Source organism: Aplidium turbinatum, chromosome 7, assembly GCF_918807975.1.
Source record: "Aplidium turbinatum chromosome 7, kaAplTurb1.1, whole genome shotgun sequence".
Taxonomy (NCBI): domain Eukaryota; kingdom Metazoa; phylum Chordata; class Ascidiacea; order Aplousobranchia; family Polyclinidae; genus Aplidium; species Aplidium turbinatum.
In genome coordinates, this window is record NC_137478.1 from 31,127,952 (window position 1) to 31,142,111 (window position 14,160).

Below are 14,160 nucleotides of genomic sequence, written 5' to 3' on the forward strand. Positions count from 1 at the left end.
CCATGATGATCAAATCTACAATAAGTTACGTAGCGGTGAAGGGATAGCACAGAAAGGATGATAGGGAGACAGCTGTTACTTAGAATTAATTTATACAGACCAGGACTAAAAGGATGTTTCACGTGTTGTATGTCAAAAATGGCTTTTATTGTAAAAACTTAAGTGAGTAACATGTACCATGTAAATAAACATTTCAAATGTTTAAAAATACTGTAAATAATCCCCAGGTGCGAATGGTATCAGCAATAAAAGCAAACGTAGTGTTTCAAGTACTGTAGTCCAAACTTCGATCGCATGTTTTTATTTCAGCTGAAATGCCTGTGTAGAACTAAGTGTGTTTCATTCACTTACGAAAGAGCTTTCGTTGTATCAATTTACGAATCTCCAATGAAAACTTGGAATACTTGATGATGGAATATCAGACGTTATATCATTTTTTCTTACAAATGGGAGTATGTGAACTGCAACTACAACAATTGCAACAGCGTTTTCGCAACGCGAAGAAAGGAAGTCTCATACAGGTATGTTGCTCTTTAAAACATTTGGTTAATTAACTAACGCTTTACCATTTGGTGTGCCACAAGACACCATAGTACGGTACAGTGGATCTTTTTCTATTTTGCATTTCTTAATCTTGCCCAAGTAACCAGAAATAGAAAACTCAACTTCTCATCTGATTTGTTATTTTTCTTGGTTTATCTGTTCGTGGACTTTGAACGGCAAAATACGAAAACCTTTGTTGATCATCTTTGTGAGAAATACTTTGAAATATACGCCATAAGAAGCTACAAAATAAGTTATTAAGAAAAGTAATAAAAAAGAGCTACAAGAACAGTGACTTGATAAATCAGCATCTTTAACTTTCAGCAGGTGTTGATGCGAATCTGCAGGTAAAGGAGAAGCGGTGGAATAGTGAAGTTGAAAGTTTTTTGAACTTTAACTCAGAAATTGGAAGACGCAGCCAAGAACATCTTCCCATTATTTTCTATTGTCGCTTTGAATAGTTGCAGTATATATAACTTTAGCTGTTGTTACAAATCATATGTATGTAAGCAATACAATTTTAGCTAAAAAAGCGCAGATTTTGGACGTGACTGCAGAAATGACAGATGGCAATGTAGATAGCAAATGTGGGGATATCCCAATCGTAGCTGTAGCTTCTGGTATTATTGACATCCGACAATGTAGATAGCAAATGTGGGGATATCCCAATTGTAGCTGTAGCTTCTGGTATTATTGACATCCGACAAGTGGTGCTAGAGAGCTTATGTTGCTTGAACAACAAATGACTGATAACCAGTTCAGCTTAAGGCTAAGTCACGTGATCACACAGTCTCTCTCGACCAGTGAAGAAGTGATAAACAGTTCGAGTTCTGTATCACCTTTGGCGAAACTGTGGTATTTTCTCAATTGTTTAGTGTTGTTTTTACTGTTTATCCAAGTCATCATCACAGCTTTGTGACGTAATAACAGCTGGTATCGAATGGAAATGTTAGATTGAGAGGCTTGGTGTCGATTCACGAGAAAAACAGCACAAAGGGAATTTAGCATTTTGTCATTCTGTAGTGGGTAGCTACTAGCTAAGTTGTAGGCCTATCACAAACTTCGATTCAGCTGTGAGTTGTACCATTGATGATTCAAGCGTCACTGCCTATGACTGCTTGCGTAAGGCTAAGTAAGATAGAAGAGACGTATCTAAGGGGCTGGTGATAAGTGATTTTGTGCCCATCAACATATTGCTGTTTATTTCTGTAGCACAGAAAGTAGACTTCTGTAGCACAGAAAGTAGATGTCTCTTCTAAGCAACAGTTAGTATAATGAAGTGTTACTGATGTACTGTGATTGCATTTTTCAGCACAAACAGCTTAATACAGAAGAAGTGGAACTATGTTCGCCGTTGAGTCACGAGTGCGACCTCTTATGTATGATGGTGCTTGTGTGGGTAATGGTTCATACTTAATATCCAAATGTTATTTTTAAGCCAAGAGCTGTGACCCACTAGAATTTCATTGAACATAGCGATCCTGAAACGCCAATGTCATTCACCGTTGAAGAGAAAACAACTTGGCGAGTTTTTTAACAAAAAAGAATGATACGAAACAACTCATTTCAACCTGTATTAAACTTCTTAAGAATGAACACTGCGCACAGTAGCAGTACAGTTGAAAGGCAGAAATACCGACACATTGGTTATTTTATAGTTTTTGTAGAGCGAGTTTACTGTATCATAGGCCTATCAAATTTCATGACGTTATCAAATTTCATGACGTTATCAAATCTCAAGACTGCACTCAGTAAGTTTCCTTTAAACCAAATGGAGCAGAAAGTCTAGTATAGATGTCTTGTATCTTGGGATCAAAGATTAGTTGCTTTCTAGTGGCCTCTCGGTTCTGTTCGGTTTGTTTTGCTAGCGAATAAACAAAAATATACGTAATCAGCTGCCACCCAAACGATATACTGTAGTTAGGACAAACATCAATATCTTGTAGTATGGAAGGAAGCTAAAGGAACCTCTGCTACAGAAGCTAAAATGAACCTCACTTTGATGTTGGGCTGGTGACGTTTGTCTTGTTATGACGATTCAATGACGATACTAAAATGAAAAAAATGCCAGACAAGGCGAATTTCTCAATTACCTCTTTCTACACGTTTTTTCTCCATCAACTTTTCCTGCTCCTCTTATTTTGGCTCGCCATAAAGTGTCTTTGCCGAAGCACAGCCGCGTGCTATAGAGCGGTGTCGAACTCAGGTCCTTTCGAACGTCCCGCAGACGTTCTCACCACTCGGCTACGCAGCCGACAAATACTACATTTTTATTTACAATGAAAAGAATGCTAGATATGTGACTTATGTCCTCTTGAGGAAACGGTTTACTACATCACTTACAGTAGAAGAGATGTTTATTACTTCCCAGTAAAAGGTATAACTTACACGATGTCTTGCAACATTTCGTTGCGTTTAGGAAGCAGGGCTAAAGAAATGAAATTTTCCTTGCAGCCAGGTGCGTAGCCACAAAATTTCGGGAAAGGAGGCAAATTAGTATTATTTTTATTGCACATGTCAGTGAGCCCGAAAACGAGCCGACGAAAGCGAATCGCCTAGATGAGAGTCTAAGGGCCTTTCCTCAGCAAATTTTGAAAAATTACCATTGCGCATTCAGAGAGCACCGTCAGCCTAAATCAATACTAAAACTCTGTCAAATTATGTTGTGACAGACGATGAAATGTTTGTTTAAAATATTTCGGGGGAAGGGTAATTGCCCCTTTAGCTACGCCCTTGCTTGCAACACATCTTGCCCCACTACTTTAAAAAGTGCTCTCCATCCAGTGGGATACGCTAGGCAAGATGTCTTACCAGCTGTTCATTACACCAAGTAGAAACTTTTTACTGCCTACACCGATAACTGGACCCGTGTAGACTAGACCTACTGTAATGTTGTATGTGTTGAAAGCAAATCATCTCAGCAAGGTGACGCTTTGTACTTCAATCGAACGCTGGCACCAATTTTCATGCAATCCCACATACAGGACATAACTCCTTCAATGAACGTTGTGGTTTTGTGGCATGGATACTGTATTTAAAGTAATGCGGATATAACTTTCCTTTTAGCAACACATGCACGTAAAAGCAACGTTTATACCGACGTGGTTACAAAATTCACACAAATTGATTTCTACTTTAAACATAGTTTGATAAACTGTGTGAAAAGCTGTTTTACTTGTGAAACAATAATAATATGGTCCAGTGAAAAGGTTTTAAAATTGTGACACAACAATTGGTTCCGCCTTCCACCCCTAGAAGGGTGTGAAAGGAGCATAAACCCACTGTATATTAGGGTGGCTCATTTTCCTTGATGTTCTTTAAAATTTTTGTCAGTTTGGAATAATGTTCCATTTTGATCACTGATATTTGCAAACCAAAAATTTTTGTTGGGTTTTGACCTTTGACCCTGGTTCACCCAAGAGGAAATTCTGAGTTTTTCTGAAAAGTTAATAAATTTTGAAGTGATTTAGCAGTATCTGAAGAGGGGATTTCTCAAAATTTGACCACGTGATTTTGACGTCACTTCCTCTGTTAACTTCCACGTGGAACATCTTCACCCTACTCCAAGTCTGAGAGTCACTAATAGTGCATGCTTTTAGTGTCATTTTAGTTGATTTTACGGCTTTTTCGCAGTCAGTGAATCTATAACATATTATAGACCAACAAAAATTTTTGGCACAAAGGATGAGAGTCATTTTAGAGTATTTCAGGGCCCCTGATTCCGAAAATGCACTTATTTTTTTCGAATTGGCTCTTATTTTCGAGATATTCGACAATGAAAATATTTTTGAAATCGTTACTCAAAAGCTTTGCATTAGCAAATTACTTATTTTCAGCCCTGTTTGCCATTATGATGTCATAATTGCACTTGTCTAGTTCAATTGGTTCATGCTGCTTGAAAGTTTAAAACGCAAGCAAAGGTTGAAATGAACTGTGTTTAATGTAAGGGAGACATAAATATTCAATGAAATCAGTTGTGAATTAGTAGGCCTACATCACAAGAAAAATATCCCGAAAGTCATGTGTTTATGAATGCAGCTTTATATTGAAAAGGTAGGCCTACTGAAATGGATACTGTACAAATGAAATTTTATTCTAAGCCTTTGCTAAGGCCAAGTCTTAGTTTTTTTCTGGTCTATAGGCTAAATAAATGGCATATAGGCTAATAAAATACGCCTTTGACAAGTAGGATGCTGTACAAACAACCCAGATATATTTTACTGCATGAGGCTACGCAGAGGAGCAACGCATTCTGCGATAGACACAGCGCTATATAAAAACAAGCATTATTATTACTTTGACATGAAGCTGGGTGATCAAGATAAGTCCTGGGTTCCTCCTAAAGTATGCAAACATTGCACTCAAACCCGTTTCTAGGCTCAAGGCTAAGAAGTTCAGAGTGCCATGGCATAAAGAGAGCCGTGGAATCACCATGAAAATTGATACTTCTGTACGGTGAGCACTGAGCATGTTCGAAGGAAGTTGGAACATCATGTTTACATGGAGTGTGCAAGGCAGTCATTGCGTGGACGTTGCTATTTCTGTTTTTTGTTTGCACTCTCTTCTTTCAAGTGATGATTTGTTTGAAACAATAGGAAAACGGGCATGACTGAGAGTAACCTCAATACCTTCAGTAATGTTTTGGAGCAAGGTCAAGCTTTTTTCTCAAAACCATTTATACCACCTACTGTAGTAGTTAAAAATTTAGTTATCAAAAGTGGTATAGCTGGAATCTTGGCTAACTCAAAAACTAGAGCCAATTCGATAAAACTTAGTGCATTTTCAGAATCAGGGGCCTCGGGCTCGAAATACCTTAAAATGACTCTCACATGTCCTGCCTTTATATAAAAAAAAAAATTGTTGGTCTGATTTTTTTTTTTTTTTTTCAATTTATTTTTCTTTGTCGGAAAACAACAGCAATGATAAAGTTACCAACAGTTTACGGGAATAAAACCAACAAAAGGAAACGGCGGCAAAACCAAAGAAGTTTAAAACGTGCATGCGATGTAAATTTAAAGGATACGTCGATGAAGGTAAATTTAAGCACGGCCACCAAACCTAACAGTTTAAAATAGATGAATTAGTTGAAAGAACCAGTTGCATCCACATACCTAAAGCAACTGGAGGTCTGACAGTTGATGAAGCCATGCGGGGACGACTGAACCTTACAAATGAACCTTACGAACCTTACAAATGATTCAAGAAACTGAAAGCAGTAAATACTTACTACAGTGAACGGTGCACAAAAAAAATCATGTCTGAAATGTGGTAGAATTCGACATTTTGAGAGTAGGCTAATACACGTGTCAGTGTTCATGGAGTTGCTAATTAAACCACTTTGCTTGCTACAAGTTTGTGTTACTGCCTCTTATTGTGTCCATTAAGATGCTAGAGTGCATTAGAACAGGGTTTCCCAAACTGTGGTCCGCGGATCACTGCACAGGTGGTCCGTGGCGTTATGACAAGAAATTAAAAAGTCACACATATACGTTGTACAGTACGCACCCTGTCAAAGATAATTGCCGCAGTTCTTTACAACTTAAATGATTTCGAATGCTTTTTTTTATCCAGTATCGTAAATCATACTTGTTGCGCCTTCGTTGCAGTTAAAAAGTTGTTTACGAAAAATTCTCGAACATTTTACTTAAAACAAAATAACAGCATTCATAAAGAAACTAAACATATGGAAAACAAGGATAAATGATAATGTTGTGGATATGTTGGATATGTTTCCTGTTCTGTGTGATTATATTACCAGCAAAGTGACAAACCCTTAATTAATACAGAGTTGATTTTCTCTGATGTTATACAACATTTGGAATTGCATTCTGCACATTTCAAGAAGTACTTTTTAAAAGAGACATATGAGAATTATGAGAAGTTTGACTGGATTTTAAACCCTTTTGTTGTTACAAGACTGATCTGTCAGAACGCGAAGAAGAAGAATTAGCCGAATTATCATCTGATCGAACTAATGCTTAGTTTCAATCAAACAGCCATAAATCAAACAGCTACAAATAGCTTCTGGTTGAGTGTTGTGGAGGAGTACCCACTGGCCATTGCTATCGCAAAAGGCAACTAAAATTTAATTGCCTTTTGCCACGACCTACATGTGTGAGTGTGTGACAGCATTTTCAGCTCTTAGCAACATGAAGACAAAAAACAGGTCCAGACTTTGCGTGGACCCTGACTTACGAGTTTGCCTTTCACAAATACCTCCGAGAATTGATGACTTATGCAATCAGAAGCAATCCCATTCGTTCCATTGATGTTGTCAGTTTTTTAAATAAACAAAATTTGGTTTTACTCATCATTACCTTTGTATTGGAGGTCCGCGAATATACAGATCCACAAATAGTGGTCCGTGGCCCAAAAAAGTTTGGAAAACCCTGCATTAGAAGATAGCGAGTGAGCAGTTTCAGCCTCAGGGATAAGCGAAAATTCGATATTTTGAAAAAATTCAAACCAGGTGAACCAGGGTCAAACGTTAATATTTTTTTGTGAAATTTGGTATAGGAGATACATTTACCAAAAGGAACAATATTACAAACTGACGAAAAATTAAAAAAAAAAAATTATTTTTTTTTTTCGAGATTTTGCGCCAGCCTACTGTGTATATAATATACGGTTCTGTTTTCATGAAAGCAGCTGTTTTCGGCAGCTGTTACGGTACGGTTCATGAAAGCAGCTGTTTATGGCCTCGTTTTTTTTTTTTAAACTGGATTTTTCTTCGAGGACACACAATGCTGAAATGTTTATTATAATTAGAGCTTGCTGAAGACAAGATATACTTTCTCAAAACTTAGTTACTTCATCAGACGTAGGCTATGTCAAGTCAGCTACTTACATTATCCAGCGTTTGTTCCTTGCGGATAAAAGCCTCTTCAGGCAGCTGGTCGCCAAACGGCCCAGTTCGTGCTTCCGGTAGTTTACTTGTTTAAGAAAGACGTGAATATTATGTTCTGTCATGCGCAGCAGCCTAGCACTTTTGCAAGAGTAGAAACTAGCTCCATATAAGAAAGTGTAAATGAAAAAATAAACTACCACGTCAGCAAGTGAAAGCAAGGTATTTCTTAAAAGTAAACTTTATCCTTGTTTTGTATTGCCTAGCTAGATAATACTGTCAGCAGTTAAGGTTGCCACCCAACAAAGAATAGGGCAGACATTTCACGCAGCCGTCACTTGCAAGATGTTGACAGTGTGTCTTGCTTGTGCACTAAGGGTTGATACAAAGATGCAATCTATGAATCTAAACTGCTATTGACAAAATAAGATTTGATCGTAAAGTGATTTAAAAGAAGTCACTTCTAGTAACATGCACAGTTGCACACATTGAAATGTTATGTAACCAATAACCATGTCAGACTCTCTTTGGAGGATTGGTAGCCATAGAAACTGTAAAGAATAGAAGCTGTGAGATAAGATTGAATGACTGCAGTCCCAATGTATCTCAGCAACAAAATTGTAATTTAAATTAAATCTCTTCATCGTCGCTTGACGTGGCTATAAGATAACTGTCTGTTGGGCTCATTTTATTCATCGGTTACTGGTTTTGGTGCAAAACTGCGAAGAGCTTTGCAATGAGCTGAATTTGTGCAAACAGCAAATAAGTTGCGATCGGAGAGAATAACGAGGTGATAGCTGAAAGAAAAAAGCTTTTATTAGTGGCGTTTCCCCGTTAGCCAATGGTAGCCAACCACACGAGTCATCGTGACTTTTGAAAAAGTATGGTCTCTATGACGCAACAAAGCATCATTGAAAACTGGTTGCAATGCTGGCTTGTGGTTCAGTTTTTATCTGCAAAACTGGAGTGAAATAGACTCTAAATTGTAGTTCGAATGGATTTTGATAATGTTTTACATTCTTAAGTTTTTGTGCTAATTAAACTTCGTCGTCTGGATTAACCAAAAATACTGAAATTTTACAGCTGATTAATAACGTTTTTTCGTAAATCGTAAAACTAAAAATGGCCGCAATCCTTCCAGACCGACATTGGAGAAGACCTTCCACTCAAGAATCTTCAGAGTCTTTGGCACGAGTTCAAAACATCATCGGAGATTACGATGCAGAATACACGATGAAATATTATGATGAATGGTCCAAGCATTATGAAAAAGACCTCGAGGTAAGATTTCTTGGTCACTTTGTGGCTTTAAAGCAAAACGCCAATTGCTGTGAAGACATTGATCTTAAGTGTTTAGCCAGGTCTATACCTAGCTCGTTTAACTAGTTACTCCAAATAAACGCGTTCTCATAAATTAGTGACTCCCTACTTGGAGGAAAACACAAATCGGAAAAAGTATGAGACTCGTTGATTCATGCATTTTCCTTCATCAACAATATATCCTTCTCTCACTTCATGACTGAGCAAGAACATGGCTGCAAGTTCTACTATTCTGCTGAATATTAGCACAAATTTCCCACTGTACTTTATAAGAACGACTGCTACCATAAATAAACCAAAAACTGTTGATTAGAGTTGTATACTGCTATTGATATATGGTACTGCTATTTTGCATTCATCAAATACTATTTTACTTGTTGATATAAACTTATATAATATATGACTAATAGAACCTAAAAGCAGTCCATTCGTATTTGTGGTACCACTCGAACTATCCAGACAGTAAAATCCGTTATCTTTGCATTGATTCAATGTCTGCAGACGTTGAATCAATGTAAACATGACTGATTTTGCTGTCTGGGATAGCGAGTACGTTACTGTCAAGTTAATCTCGATTCCTGGTTAGATTTTAGACTACAAAGTTCCAGATTTCATGGCTACCAAACTATGTGGCTTTGTCAACCCTGAGACCTGGGATAACTCATCCTTTAAAGTCCTCGACATTGGGGCTGGTAAGAGACTAGGAGAACTGACATATATGGAAATACTGCTATAAAAAGGTTTTATATCCAATTTGATGTTTCCTACACGATATTTAAGATTACAAAAACAATGATTGAACTTTGTTATAAAGACCCTATTAATTTGTTTCATGTTTTACGGTTGCACTTTACTTTATTAGTCTGTTATTGACCTCAGAAATGATAGAATTACGTCATCAATTGAAAAGTATCAGTGAAGAGTGGCACAAACAATACATTTAATGATTTTAAGAAATAAGACAAAGTAGGATGTCATTTGGACTGGTAAACTTTCTGGTTCCGCCGAAATTTAGACTTCCAAACGGAACGACCAAAAATGATTACGGTACTTAATATTATTTATTTCAGGGACCGGTCAAATGGGAATTGCACTCGGAAAGCATTACTTCAAAGGGAGCATAGATGCTCTGGACGGAAATATGAAGATGTTGGAAAAGGCACAAAACAAGAATTTATATGGGTAAGCAAGGCTAGGTTGAATTAACTTCCAAGTTTCCAACCAGTCGCTTTCTTTATTTCCAGTGAAGGCGAGAGAAACAAATTTAACTTGTTTTTAAGTCGCTTGACAAGATTGTGTGATATTCTAATTGCAAATTATCATTTTCATCAACCTTCAACATTTGAATCTTGATGATTCTAGAGCTAAAAGAGACTGACACCTCAAGTCAAGCTCTAAATTTTGTATTAAATTTCCCAACATCGTGGCCTTTGAGCAACTAAGTGACCAATATGGATTGGTATAGATTAAAATAAGATTAGAAGAACAAGTTATGTGGATTGCAAAGGAAATGTTTCAAATTAAACAGTAATCGATTGAAAATTTTGTAATCAAAAAGGTTTTTTAAGTGTGTTTTGCTCAAGATAGCTGTTCTAATGCATATAGGCTACTGTATGTAAGACGAATACTGAAGCCTTTACTCCATGCAATTATACCAGATAAATGGCCGATACTTTACGTATTTCAAATGGCAAACTTAATTCAAACCGGAAGCGTTAATGATATAATAATGTTTCTGCCAAAAGGGAATTTATGAAACAAAATAAATTTCCCATTGAAAGGTTTTGACTTTTGAACTGCTGTGGTGTCACAGAAGACGCCGCTACACTTATTTAGGATTGTCCATGTGCGCGTCTCTGGCATCGATTCATGGTTTATTGTGACAAGCTAGTGTCTCTGTCGGATCACTCGCCTGCGCATTAAAACTATCTGCATTGTAAAGCGCTGAAGAACAAAACTATGCTGGGTACACCGCCATGTAGAATCAAAATATAATGATAAATTATTATGATATTGACAATAGCTGTTTAACTTTACAACAATTAGCTGCGAGCTCCCATAGACAACGCTCTACTATCTTCACTAATACTTGACGTCGTTTTTTTATTGTTATAAGACAACGACTTTTCGCTTTTGACACCGTTTTGTCCAAGCAAAGACCAGATTGTGAAATGACCCTTTTTACCCCCTCTAAAGTATGAATTACCGCTTAAGTTTAATCTACCTAATGCAAATTCTAAACAGATGCAAAAACGCACAAGATTAATCACAATGAACCTTGAGGGATGCAGGAAAAGTGTTGTTTTTCATAATGAGCTCAGAACTACTTGGCACAAGTCTAATTTCGTCTAAAAAGTTGCTATGGCCTTGATGGCTGATGATTTGTTTAACTGGATACCGACCAAACTTGTAATTTTTTCCTCAGCATTTTTGAAATTGTTTCGCTTTAATTGAAAGGCTTACTTACCAATTTGTTTCCTTTCAAAATCATCGGTTAAGCGTTGCGTCACAGCCATACAGATGAAATTGCCGGATGTAAGAAGGATGTAAAAACATCAAGCTTGGTAGCTCAAATCACGTGGTTATGGCAAGCTCGCACGTTATAAGACGCTTTTCTGGGAAACTTACGTTTGAAAACTTTACTTTTGTAGGACAAATTGTATTGCGCGTGCAATGACAAGACTAACCCGTATATTACGTCACAGAGAACATGTTTGCCACTTTCTGACTGATACCAATCCAATGCCATTCCAAAGCAACACTTACGATGCGGTGGTGTGCTGCTGTGCGATGGTACCGGCCCTCATCCAGCCCGAATGCTTGCCGGTAAAAATTATTGTCATACGAATGTTGCCTACTTTACATTACCTTAACGTTACTAGACTCTCATGCAATGTTAAAGTGACAACTTCAGTCAAGTATGCTCATTCGGTATCACCTGTTTAGTTCACACATATAGCTGCTGTCTTAATATACTAGACAATATGCATTGTTTGTCAAAGGTTTGTTCCTATTAAATATGTATTTATTGTAACTGAACGTGAATTGAACTGTTCTATAAATAGAATATTTCCACGAAGTGGTTGTCTTCAATGCATTGTGAGTCACAATCGCTTTGTTTGTCATATGAATTGTGCTTTTGTCGTCATAATCCGATGTGTGCTTCAGGACATGATGAGAGTCGTTCGGCCTGGAGGTTTGCTCTATTTCACCACCAGAGCCACCGATGGTAACTCATCCTTCAGAAACCGCGTGGATGTCCAGTTGGATGCCATGAAGTCCTCCGAATTGATAAAGATCACCCATGAAGATGTCGTGCCACAGTACAGCTGGCCCGTAGAGGAAGGAGATGATAATAAACACTGTATTTCCGCTGTAGCAATTTGCGTGGAAAAGCTGAAACCTTCTTCTGATTAAAACATGATCTGAATGAGGAAATCAGTGATGTCTTCTGCGTGTCGTCGGGCGACTTTTTGTGTTCTTTACTCATCAGTTAGATATAGTTTCTAAGCCAGTCCATGAATACCAGTCCATTTAATATAAGACATATAATAAGACATTTATAAATAATATATACAATAATACATACATATAATATATAATATAATATATATATAATATATATATATATAATAATATATAATATAATATACATATAATAAGACATTTATATAAGACATTTAATATAAGTTTCTAAGCCAGTGCATTTATACAGAATTCATTTGAGAATAGTTTCTAAGCCATGTGCCAAACTTTGTGGTATTCTGTTTGACGCATGCGTGAGTTTTCGTAAACGCTTTTATGCATTTGATTTTTAGTTTAACTGGAAGTAAATATCGCCATTTAAACCACTCCACAAATTACTTTTAATCATTCGGACGAGGGTGACTCAGTAATTCGTAGTTTTTTAATCCCCACCGTAGTTTTTGTTTTGCACAAATTCTATTCATTCTGTAACAAGGCAAACTTTTGCACAACTTCCAATGATCCCATGCATTAACAGTTGATGAGATTGGCAGCCCTAAGTTGTACTGGGCGGACAACGTTTAGCCTGGTCTGCATTACATCTCTTTGCTAACTAAAGAAGTATATTATGCACTTATTTTGTGCCTATGGAAAGTTCATCCACTCTGCTCATTCTAAGTACAACAATAATTTTGCGATTGTCGGCGCATGTGACTGAAATACAGAAACAAACGCATTTATACAGCATCTACGACATGCCCCTGGTTGACTTTACCCTTGTGGAATTCCTTATACACTACAAGAAAAGACTGTTTGGGTAAAAGTGTTGTAATAACTCATCAATGTAAACTTTACTATTGCCACAACTACCAATTGTTTTTATTCTCATTTATTGAATGAATGACTCGTGAATATGATGGCAATTGGTAATCTTGGTCAAATCTCCCTGAAAACATATCCCTGATACTTTCATTATCTTTAAGTGGTTTTATCCTGCTGATGCAAATTCAGCTTTACCTGCTGTCTGCTTTCACTTGTACTTAAGTACTCGATGTTTTATGTAGTTATATGTAATTATGATGTTAACGCAGATATGTGGTAGGCTAAGGGACAGATGTACCTGCACATATACAGACATTGTGGACAGCTATCCGAATTGTTTATAACCAACAATATGACATCATCAGTTGGCGCTTTGCATTGATGATGTCACATTGTTGACTTTGGACGAAATGTTTTTTGCCAAGTGTCCACAAACAACAATTCTTATGTTTGTACAAGCAGTCAGTTATATTGTTGGGAATGAAGGATTTACATGACTTGCAAAGCAATGGGTATTCGCCACTAGTATAGTAATCATTTATTGTTCCAGTGTTTCCAGCATAGTTTCTGACTTTTGCAACTTTCCACCACTTCCAGTATTTTTTGATTGCAAAATTTAAGACTACCGTATATTTTGCTTTTTTTGTAAATAAAACGTTTATCTGAGGTTATCTATAATCCCAAATTATACTAGTAGACTAAAGTTTCCTGATAAAAGTAAACACCCCCCCCCCCCTAAAAAAAGGTCACTACGCCACTCGTTTTGAAGCCTGTGCCTTCCTGATACCTTCCACATCGATCTGAAATGTCACAGCCGGAATCAATCTTTCCTGAATATTAAATTGTGTTTTAAACTTGTAATTATTGCTTTTTCGTGTTGCGATTCCGTTATCTGGTGTCTAAGTGGTACAAAATACAGAGTAATTTTACAAACGATATTATGATTTACATTTCTTGAGGAAAACCAGTTTAGCAACATCCGAACATTGTGTATCACAATGTTAAGTGTGCTGAGCTAGCTCAGATTATAAACATAGGCCTACAGCAGCTTTGTGAACAGAAGTTGGCAGAATCACGTAACTCTGGTTCAAATCTTGGCGTATGCGTTTGAGTAACCCACTCCGAGAACAAACCTCCATTCAGCGGCCCCCCAGTTTATTAAACAC

The 14,160-nt window shown here is 37.1% G+C and overlaps 1 protein-coding gene across 2 annotated transcripts; it reads left to right on the forward strand.

Moving 5' to 3' along the window:
• The first annotated feature begins 309 nt into the window (after positions 1 to 309).
• LOC145774106 (methyltransferase-like protein 27) lies at positions 310 to 13,930 on the forward strand. 2 transcript variants are annotated; one of them, XM_082585256.1, is made up of 6 exons: positions 310 to 521; positions 8,529 to 8,668; positions 9,294 to 9,399; positions 9,778 to 9,889; positions 11,413 to 11,533; positions 11,876 to 13,930. In XM_082585256.1, exons 2-6 carry the CDS (start codon positions 8,621 to 8,623, stop codon positions 12,122 to 12,124), a joined length of 636 nt encoding a protein of 211 aa, XP_082441382.1. In that variant the 5' UTR covers positions 310 to 521; positions 8,529 to 8,620; the 3' UTR covers positions 12,125 to 13,930. The 2 variants fall into 2 exon arrangements, with proteins under 2 accessions (XP_082441382.1, XP_082441381.1); XM_082585255.1 differs by lacking the exon at positions 310 to 521 and having other exon boundaries at positions 8,349 to 8,668.
• Positions 13,931 to 14,160: the final 230 nt, after the last annotated feature.

Coding starts and splice junctions, on each gene's coding strand:
- LOC145774106 (XM_082585255.1), top strand. CDS start 8,510: ATGGCCGCAATCCTTCCAGACCGACATTGGAGAAGACCTTCCACTCAA. Junction 9,890..11,412: donor CAAAACAAGAATTTATATGG/GTAAGCAAGGCT, acceptor ATTACGTCACAG/AGAACATGTTTGCCACTTTC. Junction 11,534..11,875: donor TCCAGCCCGAATGCTTGCCG/GTAAAAATTATT, acceptor TGTGTGCTTCAG/GACATGATGAGAGTCGTTCG.